The sequence below is a fragment of the Podarcis raffonei genome, chromosome 6 (genome assembly GCF_027172205.1).
Source record: "Podarcis raffonei isolate rPodRaf1 chromosome 6, rPodRaf1.pri, whole genome shotgun sequence".
Classification (NCBI taxonomy): Eukaryota; Metazoa; Chordata; class Lepidosauria; order Squamata; family Lacertidae; genus Podarcis; species Podarcis raffonei.
In genome coordinates this window covers 52,692,723-52,707,261 of record NC_070607.1, presented here as the reverse complement: position 1 = coordinate 52,707,261, position 14,539 = coordinate 52,692,723, and the positions used below count along the sequence as shown (strand labels likewise).

The 14,539-nt window shown below is 45.6% G+C and overlaps 1 protein-coding gene across 6 annotated transcripts in view; it reads left to right on the top strand.

The window, feature by feature from the left end:
* Positions 1–2,607: 2,607 nt before the first annotated feature.
* The window catches only part of KIF21B (kinesin family member 21B), a 71,592-nt gene continuing 59,660 nt past the window's right edge, over positions 2,608–14,539 (top strand). For 4 of the 6 annotated variants that reach the window (XR_008331112.1, XR_008331110.1, XM_053392892.1 and 1 more), the window contains exon 1: positions 2,609–2,979. Coding sequence is in view for 2 of the 6 variants with exons in the window: in XM_053392892.1 (XP_053248867.1) it covers positions 2,936–2,979 (44 nt within the window). In the remaining 4 variants the exon portion in view is untranslated. Of the gene's footprint in view, positions 2,980–14,539 lie in introns of all 6 variants that reach the window. The other 2 variants (XR_008331113.1, XR_008331111.1) reach the window with 1 other exon arrangement.

The window sequence follows — 14,539 nt, the reverse complement described above, 5'->3', positions numbered from 1 at the left end:
TCATCATATATATTATACACACGCAGTGCTATAACAATAAAATACATCCATTGGATGTTGACAAAGGATAAACGTCTTGAAGCTCTGGGTTTGCAGTTGGGAGCTACAAAAGTATAAACATTCAGAGAAAATCACAAGATTTATATACAGCTTCATTGTACTAAAACCTCAAAAAGAATAAAACAGTAGAATTATCAGTAAAAGACTGTTAGAAATCACTATCTAAAAGTTAAAAAAATAAATCAACAAGCTAATTGATAGTTAATACCAACCACCTGACATTTATGTAAATGCATTCATTTTATTTATAACATTTTAAACTGCCCTTCATCTGAAGATTTCAGGGCACTGATGTTATATTTAAACAAAGAAACAAACAGCCACCAACAACCTATAGGTAAAGGTAAAGGGACCCCTGACCGTTGGGTCCAGTCGTGGACAACTCTGGGGTTGTGGTGCTCATCTCGCTTTATTGGCTGAGGGAGCCGGCGTACAGCTTCTGGTCATGTGGCCAGCATGACTAAGACACTTCTGGCGAACCAGAACAGCACATGGAAACGCCATTTACCTTCCCGCTGGAGTGGTACCTGTTTATCTACTTGCACTTCGACATGCTTTCAAACTGCTAGGTTAGCAGGAGCTGGGACCGAGCAACGGGAGCTCACCCCATCGCTTTTGATCAGCAAGCCCTAGGCTCTGTGGTTTAGACCGCAGCGCCACCCGCATCCCCAACAACCTATAGATCAGACTAAAGACGTAAAACTAAAGAACTCCTAAAATATCTAAAATGTTTGGGTAATGGGAAAGTCTAAAGCTGTGCCTCATTTGGCCAGTGGTCCTGCCCAATGAGAGCCATAATCCAACAACATCTGGAGGGCCACAGGTTTTCCTATCCCTGTCCTGGGTCCAGCTTTCCAGGGCAGCTATAAGCAGTGACCCTTCTGGGGCCCTGGCAGCTGCCCAAGGATGCCAGGAACTGATACTGGCCCCATTACCACATCTCTGTCTTCTCAGCAGGGCTTTCTGTGATCCATCAATACAAAGGCTCAGTATTTAAATGTGAAAGGGAGCTATTAATTACTCCCCAGGAAGGAGCATAACCAGCTTAGCCAGCTGGCTATAATGGTCATCATAAACCAGGATTTCAACATTGCTTGCCTTACAAGAAGACAAGCTAAGGGAAGCAGAAGGATATCCCAGCCAATATGACTGCTTGAAACAAATTATTTATAACATCTTAAACATAAACACACTAGCCAGAGCCTCTGGCTTTTAATTAACCTACAAAGAACTCGTCAATCACACTCATTTATCCTATTGTGAGATGAAGAAGACACATGGTAGGTAGAGATGCGCTAAAAGAATTGCCAGCACCCAATCCAGAGAATATGCATGTGTGTTTCTTGTTCAGCCTTGGCTTCCCTCATCTATTATCTACCTGGTCGTGTCGCCTGCCCACTTCCCCCACCCACTGAAACTAGTAGGACACCAAGTGATCAATAAATATGATAAATAAAAAGCAGAAATGTGTGCAGGCACAGGTTTCCTGTTCCAGTTACAAACTACTGGGCACTCCTGTTTACTATACATGCACTCCCTCTCTCTGGATGGGCAAACAAGCATCCCTCCCATGCTCACAGAAATGGAGAAAGGCCACCTGCATCAGAGATGGGGGAATCTGTTGTTGGATTCCAGCTCCCATCAGCCCCACGCAGCATCTGGAGGGCACCAGGTGGCTGACCAACGCTGGTATAGAGCATCATTTACAAGAGGAGACTTTTGTTTAGTTATTTAGGATGCAAGGCGGGCAACTTGGCCACCTGTGGCCAGTAGGGGGCAGAAGAGACTCTTTCTCAAGCTCCTACTGCCCTAAACTTAAGTGTCTCTCTCCTGCCCCCTTATTAGGATTTAACACAATTCACATCTCAGTAAGAGAAAAGGCTGCTGGGCATCTCCACACCGCAGTCCTATGTGGGTCTACTCAGAAGTAAGTCACACTTGAGTTCAAAGGCAATGATTCCCATGGAATTACGACTGCCGTCTCAGTTTAGCCACCGCGCTGAAGGGGAGATTCGCATCGTATCTTTTCAGAGCACAAAAGCTCTGTCCTGCAGCTTCACTCTTCCTACTCCGCATTGCACCCGGTTCGCACACATATATATTACATTAGTGGGGGGGGGGGGGGCAGTCCCACGATCCATGCGCTCACACTTGAAATAACTTCCGAGCTCATTCCGGCTCTTCTCTGAATGCACCATGGGCGGCTGTGGGTAGATCAAGGCACTCTGCACATGCTTAAGAGACGAAATGGGCTGCAGCTCACGAAAGCTTATGCCTCACTAAAAACCCGCCCCGTCTTTAAAGGACTTTTTGTTGGTGTTTTGTTTTTTTAAACCCCTGACTGCATGGAGAGCACGCTCTCCAGTCCATCCTTACCTCCGAACTGAGTCCTGGTGGTAGTGCGCCCCCCTGGGCTTTCGCCTCCCACCGCCCCAAATCCGAATCAATCCCTCCTCCACCTTTTTCCTCGACGGAAGGGGCGGGGGGCGACGTTCTGGGCGCCCCTCCCCCTCCCCGCCCCCTGCTCCGGGCAGCTCGAGGCTCGCTTGCCGCGCGGGCTCCCTCAGCAGTCCCGCTACTGCCGCGGGGCGGGCAGGAGGGAGAAGGGCGCTGCGTAGCTTTGCGCGCCGCCGCCGCCGCCGCTGCCTCCTCTCCCAGGCAGGAAGCGAGAGAGCGCGGCTGGCCGTAGGAAGAGCAGCCGCCGCCGCCCAGCATGCCCTCGCCTGCCCCAGGCGGCCTCCGCGCCTTGCGCTCTTCTTAGCCGAGTCGCCGCCTCAGCCTCGTCTTGGCCCCGGCCCCATGGTGGTTGGGGGGCAGCGCTCTGCTGCGGCGCGGGGAGGCGGCAGAGGAGGAGGAGAACGAGAAGGAGGAAGGCATGGCCGCCCAGGGGGACAGCTGCAGCGTCAAGGTGGCCGTGAGGTGAGCTCGGAGGAAAAGAGCGGGGGGGGGCGGGCTGGGAAAGAAAGACGTTCGACGCAGGTGGGCGCAGACAAAGGGTGTCCCTCGCGCCGCTCGCTGCAGGCCGGTCCATTCATCTGTCGGGGGTGGGGTGGGGAGGGGAGCCTCCCTACGGCAGAGGGGAGCTTGTGCCATCGGTCTTTCCTCAGGTGACATGGGCATTTTTGGACTTGCCTACAGCGGTGATCCTGCCCCTGGCACACGGACCCGCGTTTGTGGGACTGTTAGACGGGCATCCTTGGGGAGAGGCGCGCGCCTCCGTCTGCAGGCAGGGGCGTGTGAGCTTTACCGGTTGTGTGGCATGTGTGACACACACACACACTCCGATCCGTATTGTCCTGTTCCTCTTTGTCTCTGCTGCAGAGGGTCACCCGGAGTGGGGGGATTGCACTGTCCAATTGCTGGGCTGATCGGTCTCTGTGTTTATGCGCATGTGATTAGCCACATCAATATTTTGGCCGCCGCACCTCACACCGTCCTTTTTTCTTCTCCTTTTTGCCTCTCCCCTTTTACCCTGTGAGTTTAAACCCAAATCTCTTCTTACAATGAAATCCTGTTTCTATCTGTGGAAGCCAATTTTCTGCTGCTTCCATAAGTAATGTGCAAGAAGCAGGTTTGGAGTATTTGTCTCCTGAAGAGACCTAGAGCTGCCCCTCCCTCTTTTTTCTGAAGTCAAAGCAAGAGAGACAAGGAAATCCTGTATTTTGCACATTTGCTCTGCGTTTTGCTGCCTTTCCTTTCAGCCACGTCTCTGCCTCTGTCTCTCTTTGCACACTCCATTTATCCCCATTATTGATATTTCAGATAAATCCGCTGCTGTCAGGTTTCCGTACGGGCTGGCTGGTTCCTTCCCCTTGTTAAGCTCTTATCTCCCTCCAACAACAACGAAATCTGTTTTGTTTGGCTGTCAGTTCATTTTCCCTCTAACCGGAGTTTGTGCTTTAATCTGCCATATGCAGGTGCCTGATATCTTTTGAGCATCATCCTTTCGTTTGGGGTGGGGTTGGGGGTGAGTCTGCCTATGCAGTGTCTTCTGTGAATGGCAGGACTGCTTCACGCCCATCTCTCTCTCTCCCCCTCTCACACACTTTGCCAAATGATGTCGCTCCCTAGCCATTTTGCTTCTTGTGAAAGTAATAATTGCATTGCAGGTACAACATTCCCCTTTCGGTTCACCTGAAACCAGGCAATTTGCTTCCCCACTGCAGGAGAAGGGCGATGTTAATGCAGTGGCCCACTGCCCAAGGTTTCTTCCTTTGTATTGACTCTTGCCGCTGAAGATGTATGCCCTTTGGATGTGTGCGTGCATTTGAAGGCTCTTTAATAAAAGAAACAGAGGCACTGTGGCCAGTGGAGTCCATGAGCTCTGCACAGGGAGAGCTGTGTTTTGGAGTGGGGAGGGTTAGCGATGGCTGTCTCAGGATATTGCCTTCAGTTCCCAATGCAGTCTGTCATCTGGAGACGTTAAGTGGTCTTTGTCAAATGGAATTGAAACGGTGATGGGAGAATATATCCAAACACCAGACTAGTGTATGCTGAGCACAGATACCAGGAGCTGCCATTTTGGCAACCCTTCATTGCCTCTGTCAGGGTGGGAGGCACATTTGTGTGCAAAACCCTGTATTAAGATCAGACATGCCAAGTGTGGGTGAGGCCACTACCGCAGAGACGCTCACCTGGACATAGCATGGTTTCAGTTTGGGCTTCTTCATTTTGAATCTAAGGTGACAGAGCACCTTTATAAAAAGCCTGAGAAATAGAGCCTTGTATTGTTTTGCTCCTTTCATAGCAGGATACCATTGTTACACAGAAGCAAGGATGGAGGGACGGGAATCCTGAAATCTCTTGCTGTGTGATCACAAGCACTTCCCATCTGGCCAGGTTTGTCCAAAGACCATTAATTTATTGGCCTGAGGACTGTGAAAACAGGGTGGTTTTCCTGCCTCTCTTTCCTGGCTTGTGAACTCTCCACCCTTAGAACCTTTGTATGTGTGTGTGTAGGGCATCTCTGAGATACTCAAGATCTGGGTGTTTTAAGCAGGGAGGTCAAAGGAGAGAATTGTAGTTTACAAAACCACCTCCTCCTTGCCAAGTTAGTGTTCTTCTGTGGCAGGAATACAGGAGAATATTTTTCGGTTGAGCAGATGAGCCTCTGGGTATGTGTAGATAATGAAACAGAAAGTTGGGCAGACCTCCAGTTCATCAGACCTGGTGCTGAAAATTGACCCTTCTTTTTCCCTGCTCAGAGTGTAGGGGGAGGCACCGGATCTTACATATGATTTTGGCATTATTGCTTCAGACAGTTGTACTTCTTTATGGGGAACAGGCTTTACCTATTAGTTTTGTGACTATTTAGTGTCTACATTTGCATCACACTAGCACAGGGCTCCTTATTTGGTGCAGACGCTTTTCCTCCTAAGAAACTCAGCTTTTATTTTCAACAATCCCAAGTTTCTAGACCTTATGGTTTAGCTTTCCAAATGGATGACCATGGGTTAGTCTATAGCAGCAAAATTAACCAATAGTCCTGTGGTTAAAGACTAACACATTTCTATCTATATCTATCATCTATCTATCTATCTATCTATCTATCATCTATCTATCTATCTATCATCTATCTATCATGGCATAAGCTTTCATGGACTGAAGTTTTCATGGACCAAAGATGCATGAAGTGAAATCTCAGTTGGCAGGTATGTGCATAAAAGAGAAAAATATGTAAGGTGTCAGTTGAAGGGCAATGTGTTTCAAAAAGCCCTTGTCATTGCCATTCAACTCCAACCTTACATTTTTCTTATTTATACTCTTGTATTATATATATATCTCCTAACTGAGATTTCACTTCAGGCATCTAACAAACTGGGCTTTAGTCTACAAAAACATACGCCTCAATAAAAACAGTGCTGTTCTTCAAGGTGCCACAGGACCCCTAGATTGCTAGTGGTTCGGCAAGAACCTGAGATTTGTGTCGAGTGCATTCTCAAGCCAAGTGGGACACAGCAGGATTTCCTGAGGTGATGAGGAAGTCATTCTTCGGTTTTCATCTTAGCTTCTTATCTTTCCCCTCCTCTGCAAGTGCACTTAGTTAAGCAGATATATGCAAGCCTTCTTAATTTGCATAATTCCGACAGATTTTTAAACACATTCTATAATTTGACGCTGGGGAGACAACAAAGAAACGAGGCAGTGGAAGAAGATGTGCTGTTTCAGTTAAATGTGCTTAGGCAGGGGGCCGTGAGGACTGGCATGGGGCACCATTCCTTTCATTTGAAAGTGTTTGTCAAACTGCAGGTATGGTGAGATGAGAAGGGGACTGAGCTGAGGTGAGAAGGCCAGTTAGAGAAGAGATGGGTGGGGGTCTTGCCTGTGCCTTTGACAGACATCTGCCCCTCTCTCTGGTTCCACCTGTGCAATTCTGCTCTTTATAAACAGAAGGTAGCCTGCTTTGTCTGCTCTCTGTTTTGACTGAATCCAGTAGAAACTGCTTTTTTCTTTCTTTTGCTGTTGGCCATTTCAGAAACTAATGGGAGGGGAATGAGTTTATTTTAAGGGCAAATTGAGGCTGCATCCTGCCCAAACAATACAGAAAATGCAGCCATTCCTATCTTCTTCTCCCTCTACTCCCTCCTTCCCATTGGGAACTGGCCACAGGAAAGCCCAGTTCTTAATCTTCTAACAATGCATATAGATGGATAGATTTTCAGAAGCTCTAAGCAGTCACTGAAGCAGACATCAGAAATGCTTTGTGCTCAAGAGCTGAGCTTATTCTTCACATTGTGACTGAAAAAATGTGAAAGAAGGGAATGACTTGGAATATATTTGGGGAAGTATGAAACCTTAATTGCCTTCCCCCTGTATTTGAAGCTGATCTGGCCTGTGTTCAGATGACAGTTTTGAGGGGTTGTCTTGGGCTCCCTTCCTGAGAAAGTGAATATGACATCTCCTTCCATTGACTCATAGATCTCCTCCTGACAATATTCAAACACTCTGATGTCGATATGTACAGTGTGCTAGCTTACTTAGAGAAACATGTTCAGAAAGCAAAATTGTTCTCTTAGGACAGCTACAAGGCTACATCTACTTGAGCTCTTATTCATCTGAGCAATGCACAAGTGTTTGCAGTGGATGCAGGATATATGTAGTAAGTGCTGGTTTTGACCTATAAAACGGTTCAGGACCACAATACCTCGAACCGTCCTCTCCCCATATGAATTGACCTGGACAAAAAACATTCCTCTTCTCCCAGTCCTTTTGCTAATTAAACAATCTATGGCCTTTTAAACTGTGTGTGGGGTTACTGTTTTTGTTTGTTATTAGGCTTTGTACTTTTGCATTTTTAATATTTAAACCACCCTCTGATTTTTGAATGAAGGCTGATATAAAAAAAAATAAAAATTAATAAATAATAATAGTAAGTGGGAAATGGGGTGAAAAACAGAAGGGAGTCTGGATGATCACTCTGCCTTCGGTGTGTGGTACAACCTACACATGCAGAATGGAGAAGATCTGTCAGTGAATTGAATGAATGAATGAACATTTATTATTACAGCCAGTCAGTGGATGGACTTTTCTGATAATGTGGCTCAGCTCCTTGAATATGGAGCAGACAGAAGGGAGATAGTTGCATAGTAACATCTGAGAAGCAAATCAAACACTGCTTAATATCTATAGAGGTAGGGAACCTGTGGTGCTCTAGATGTTGGACTCCAGCCCCTATCCACCCCTAGCTAGCATGGTCAGTGGTCAGGGATGACGAGAGTTTGTACTCCAGAAGTATCTGAAGGGCCACAAATTGCTCAGCCCTGATCTAAAAGAAGGACTGACACATTACAGTAGCCAATAAGGATTCTGCTGAGAACCACATTCCCATGGTGAGTTTTCCATTCTGGAGCTGTAATGTAGAGTAGCTTATCACATGGGCAGCCATCATTGAATGGAGAACCTCCATACCTTTCCCAAGCACTTCTAGAGATATCCTGTGAGGCCATGGAAACTCCTTATGCAGAGACAAGGAGGCTGCCATCATATTAGAATTGTGGCACTGAGAAGTTTCCATTGGCATGTTGTTTTCATTCTCTGTGGCCATTGTAACCTGTCCATAGTGTCTGCAGTGAGTGGATTTTCACCCTCCAGCCCACAATAAAAGTGTGTGTGTATGTGAACCAGTCATAAGACTAGTGAGTAAAAGGTCATCAAGTTGGTGCAGCTTTAACATTTTTGGGCCTGCTACGATGTGGATCCTTGTCTTCAGCTGTCTTACAGCTGGTTCTGATGCAGCTGGTCCTAGACATGGCATGGCGTCCCTTTAAATGTTGCAGCCCCATCATGGGACACACCCATGGAAAAGTGACTCTCCACATGCCAGTGCTTTGATATTTAAGGAGTGGGCCAATTCTTTGTTGCTTCTTGCTTCTCCATTTTATCAGTAACATCTTCTAATTTGCATCATCAGCAGATTTCACTTATAGTTTCCTTGCCAACTGAAGCCAATTGAATGAAAATACTGGTTAAAAATGGGCTTCTGGATTGATCACTGAGAAACTCCACCCCTTAACTCCACTCTGGTTTGAAGGTCTGCCTTTTAACAAAACCCTTTCTCCATTTACTGTAGCCAGTTCCTTATCCATCTTACTGTACATATATATCCTCCAGTTTCATTAATAATTGCTGATGTGGTACTGCAGCGAATGCTTTATGGCATTTCCTTTGCCCAGAAAACCAATTATCTTCTCAAAAAAGAATATCAGATTAGTCTGGCAGAAGCCTGCACAACGCTCTCTCTCCCCCGCTTCCTCCCACCTCCCCTAGAGCTCTACACGCCACTCCATTCATGTGTTGTTGTGACATGCCAGGTGATGGATAAATGTTCTTTCCCTTGTAGCCTGGGACTGTGGTGTTGTGCCAGACAGTGGCTGCACAATTAACCTTCAGCGACTCCATGTTGCCTCTTGTGTTATTTTCTTCCACATCTAATAATTATCTTTGTTCTACTTCTGTCTGTCACTGAGTGTGTCCTGCAAGCAGAAGCCTTTTTAAGCTTCTCAAACAAACAGCAAGGACAGTAACACTTTCTTTCAAGTGGTGCAACCACATACCTCTATGTGGGGGCCTTCTTTTTTATATATAGAAAAATTGGTAATGATCAACCTTCTCTTGATGTCTGCCTCTCTGCCAGCTTCCAACAGAATGGGTTGCCGTTTGCCTTACCAGCTGATCCGTTTATCCAGATTTCTCTTTAATCTTTTTCACATGATGATTTTTTTTAAAAAAAAATTAATAAACCGTTTTTAGTTTATGATGCCAACTTGCAGGCTTAGAGAGGTCTGTGTGGAATACTTAGAGACACATTCTTTGAAAGTGGAAGAAATCTGCTTTTCTGCCTCTGTTGGTTCTTTAGGTGTGATGAGGACTGTTTCAAACAGGCTTGTATCTGAGTCATTCTCCATATATTTCTCTCTTTTTTGCATTTGCAGTAGAGATTGAGGTTTTATATGCCCTCTTATTTTTTTTACAGACTTCAATGCAGCTTAGGAAATGGCATCTCAAACCAAGGAACTGACACGTGTGAAAGAAAGGATTTTTGTTCTTACTTTAATTGCAATGCTATAGCATGTGATGTCAAACCTTTCAGCTTCTTCAGTGGTTTACAAGAGGGGGTTGGGGAACTGTCCAAGAGGCACCTTGCAATGGAACTGATTTATATGGGAAATGCCAGATTTGCACATGGACAGATTGGTGTGTTTTTTTTAAGGGAGGAGTTGTTAGGGGAGCATCGACTGCAATACACTAGAGAGACGGTGGAGGCAAAGGACGAGAAACTAAATCCTAGAGAAACCAAAGCCCAGTAAAAAGTCTCTCATGTCATTGCTCTTTGTACTGAAAAGGGGTAGGATACAGAGGGAATGGTGTTCTGCCTTCCTAACAATCAAGTCCCACATACAAACAATGGGGGGATCTGAATGGAGTTTAGTTTGTATCTTCTGAGAGAACTGCACATCCCTAGAGAGGCCAGGCCTACTTCTGACTTGGGAAGCCATTGACATCATTTGCTAACTGATGACACAGAATCTTCCTGCAGATCAGGGTTTTTGATACAGTAGTTTAATTCAAGCAGCTGAGGGCAGCTTTTCTTGCACACAGGGACCAGAGTGCAAAATTAAATCTATATGTGCTGCATCAGTTGTGAAAAGCTTGTGCGTGTATTATTTGCCATCCCCCCCTTTAAATACTTAGGAACAGAGTTTGATAAAGGATTTGCCCCCACCCCCCAATCTGAATGTGCTTGAAACAGAAACACTGTCATTTTGTACAGAAGTGTATTTTGTACTGCTCTAAAATGACACCTGCAGCAGGAAGAAGGGCCATCAGACCCTGGGCAGACTAAAAAATAATCACATTTATCTTGTTTGTGGATTGTCTTAAAAGCTTATTTGCTTAAATTCGTTTACATATGCTTCATTAAGTTTTAAGTCTGCCTAATGTCCACTCCAGACCTATCTCAGACACCACAGTGCAATTTCTGGTCATTCTGAATGTCCGCGTAGCTTTTGGGACCAATTTAATGAAGGCTGTTTTAAGTCTGGCATTATGTTAACTCGGTTTGGTTCTGAAGGTGGAAATAATTTGAGCATAAAAACTCAGGCTCTGGCTGTCGTCAAAAGTGGCTTTGCAGGAGATAAACTGATTACGGTACTTTGTGGGTTTCCTGCTTGCTTGCACTATGATCTAGCAGGCTCTGCCCGCCTTAGTTCAGAAATTACCCACGCCCATTGTTGCATGCTCATATGCTTCAGCTCTTGGCTTCGCAATGATTGCTCCTAGTCTCTTCTGGGCTGTTTAGTGTTTCTGCAAATAACTATGTAGAGTCCAGCTCAGTCACCCAGGATAGGTTGTTTCCACTGAAAAACGCAAGCTGTTGTGATATAAGTAAACCTGACTGATAGCACTTAGTGTGGCTGATGCTAAGGTTGCTCTGCTGTGACGGCGTATTGTGTGCCATTGTTTTTCATTGGTTTGAGAATCATAGGGGTTCTATGGGCCTGGTTTAGAACTGCTAGGCAAAAGAGCTAAACAGAACAAACAAACCTGTTGCATACCAATTGCCAGAGATGTGTGCTTTCAAGAAATAAAAATTAGAAAAATTAGATTGGCCTCGGAGCACTTCCTGAAGTGTCTGAGAGCTCTTGTCAGAGCTGAGGAGGGCCAGGAAATGGAGCTTGTGAAACTGGGGGAAGGAAGTAGATTTCTCAAGTTTATTTAAACCCTTGCAACCTCCAGACCTCAGCCACTTCTGTAAACATTCTTGCTGAAGCATGCCATGTCCTTGATCTCTCCAAGAGATGGAGCCCCCTGCTGCTAGTAACACTGCCCCCTCCCTCCTCATGTCTTACTCCAGCATATGCCAAGTGGCTTTTCCTTTTTGTAAGGGGCAGGGGTGAAATGGCAAGTTTTCAGTACTAGCCCCTTTGGGGCAAAAAGCAGGAGTATTCCATAGGAATTGGTTTCAGATGATAGCTTGCCAACTTGTTAATGGCGCTATGCTTGGTGAAAGAACATAAAGTGTACTCCCCACTTCCCAGTAGCTCCTTGCTCCCACACTGCCAGTATTTACTCTGATGTCACTCAAACCCCAGGAAGACATGGAGGATGTAATTGGCGGGTATAGATGGAACTGGGGGAGAGGGAGTGAAAATGCTGGTTTCTTCCTAAATAGGAGTGTCCCCAGTATAAGTAGTCTGTTTCCACAGGGTGCAGGGAAGGTAGAAGCTGTTGCTGTCCATTATATTGGATTGCTTTAAGCCAGGAAATAAAAAGCTGGATCAGAAGCAGGAAGCACTTAGTACAGGGGTCCTCAAACTGTCTACTCTAAAGACCCACTTGAGAAGGCTCAGAATTAATGTAACAAAATGGCAGAGTAGATGCAGGAAAAATAGTGGGGAGAGATGGAGGCAGAGAATTACAGACATCATTTTCTACTGATATCTAATCCTTCTTCACTAAATTCTTTGCCATGTTGATTTCCTTGTGGCAGAGAGTTCCACAGTTCTCTCAAGCTAAGTCAAGGGATTGGAAGTATTGTGATCCAGCCTCCCCATTTTAAGCGGAATTGCTGATCCAGAGGGTCTAAATATAGAAGGGTTTGTTTTATTTTATATTTCACCCCAGCACATGTCTCTCAAAAGTATCTTTAGTTGTCTACTGTTATTTATCCTCCTTTCACACTCGTAACTTGTTCCCTGTTCCCACTGCCAGTTTATTTCGTTCCTCTTCCCTGGCTCAATTTAACATTCACTTCTTCCTCTTCTTTGACAGTTTAACAAGAGTGAGCATCCCCTTCACCTCTATTCCCAGTTTATTATTATTTATTAAAATATTCATCTTTTGTCTCTCTGACTTCCTTCAGTGGCCCCTTTGACTCCTTCACCTCAGAGGAGACGGGAAAGGCTTCCTGGCTCAGTAGGAGGCCAGCTGTGGTTTGTGGGCATGTGTGTGAAGCAGAGGACCCAGAAGTCTCAGCAGCTGCTCCCGGGGTCTTCTCCTTTTCACCTCCCACAGCCACTTTGACTCTTTTACCTCCCTTCTTCCTGTTCCTTTCCTGGCACATTATCTGTTTTCCCTTGCTACAATTTCTTCCATTGCAAATCTGCATGCTATGCTCTCACTCTTGCCTCTGCTGTTTAACCTGACTCCCGTTCCCAGGCATGCTCATGCACTGCACATGCAGGGAGCTGCTGCTAGGGTGCATCCAATCAGAAGGCTGCAGCATGACCAGGGGATAGGCTGTGATGCTAATGCTTGCTTGATGGTCCCTGGCCCACAGTTTAAGAAACACTGGCGTAGCAGGTTCTTCATGTTTCCATGGGTTAAACTGGTGTATAAAACTGATTGTAGCTGGTGTCAGTTTTGCAATGTGCATTGATGTTCCTGTTATGTTCTGGCCTCGGAAGGTTGTGGATTTTTAAAAGGTTTTTAAATGTAGGTTGGATGGCCACCTGTCAGGGATTTTTCAGCTGTGATTCCTTCATTGTGAGAGTTGGACTAGATGATCCTTGTGGGTGCCTTCCAGCTCGGCAGTTCTATGATTCTGTGACCGTGTTAACAACATGCAGCAGAAATAGTGAATGAGGCTCAAAAGCACATTTAAAACATTGCTTGTAAAGATGGAACCTGCACAGGATGGGAGCTGAATTGGAACAAAGAAATTGCGGGATCAGATCTTTGCAAAGCATTTTGTAGCTGTCATATGGAAGAGGCTGTAAATACCTCCATGTTTTGGATGAGAGGCAAGTTGGACCCTTCCAGTGCATACGTATGGTATGAGGGAACAGCACAAGAATTGTCATCTTCTGGATGGCCAGAGCTGCCCACCTGGAACCCATTTTGGTACTGCAGCATCATGGGATTCTGAAGGAACCACCTAATGAGAAACAAAAGCATCTTTTAGGTATTCTGGCAATAGGTTGAGATCTGCTTTTCCAGCAGTATTTAATCCCAGGATCCTGCTGCAGCATTTAAAGGCCCAGCGCCATGTGGATGGAGCCAGCCCTTGCAGGTTCTTCTCATGCAATTGTTTCCCTGCCAAGGTGGGAAGAATGAGTGCAGTGGGCACTAGTGGTGCCAGACCTTTAAAACATTATAGCAGTGCATTGGAATGAAGCCATGGAGAAACATCTCTCCACACTGCTGCTGGAGCATCTCAAGTGTGCCATAATGTATGTGGGATCTACACTTGCATGCTTGTCAGCTATGCAAAGGATAGTTTGGAGGGGATGGCAATCCTGAATGGAGGAGTCTTATCATGGTAGCTTCTTGGATGAGACATTATTTCTCTGGCTTGGGAGGCATAGTATTGCCTTGGCTACAAAGCTGTCAGTTGGAGTAAGCATTGCCAAGGGGATGGCGCTGTCTAATACGGTACTTACCCCGTGTGAAGGGATGCAAATGCTGCTATTGGCTAATGCTTGGCACAAACAGGGCCTTTCTTCCTAGGGTTTTGGAAGGTCTGATGTCATGTCAACAAGATTTCATTTGGCATCACTGAATCCGTCCATGCAAGAAAGACACAGTAGGAGCTAGCAAAGGACAGCCGGCTTGTGTGCTCTGCTCTGGAACTTTCATGCAGTAACCAGCAGAGCTGATGCTGCTGTTCTTGAATGGCAGGTGGGATTGGCCATTGGATTGCCATTGGGAATAGGTAGGAATATGGATCTGTGAGAAAGTTTGTAACAAGAGAGGGAATCTGGGCTGTGGTAGCCAGGAATGGCTGCAGAGATCAGGTCTGCTGCCACTAGAAAAATGAATGGGAACAATGAGAAATGTACCTGTTCATCAGTCTGTGCTTTCATTTCATAACAAATGAAATTAAACTCTCAACTGTTTATCTGATGCTCTAATGTATGTATTGTTGTTTGCTGTTTTTTTACTTCGTAATCAGCCTAGAAGTACATTGGTTCATAAATAAACAGTTTGGTTCAATGTTTCATTCATTCTGAAACAATGATACACATCTCTAGCTTTTCAT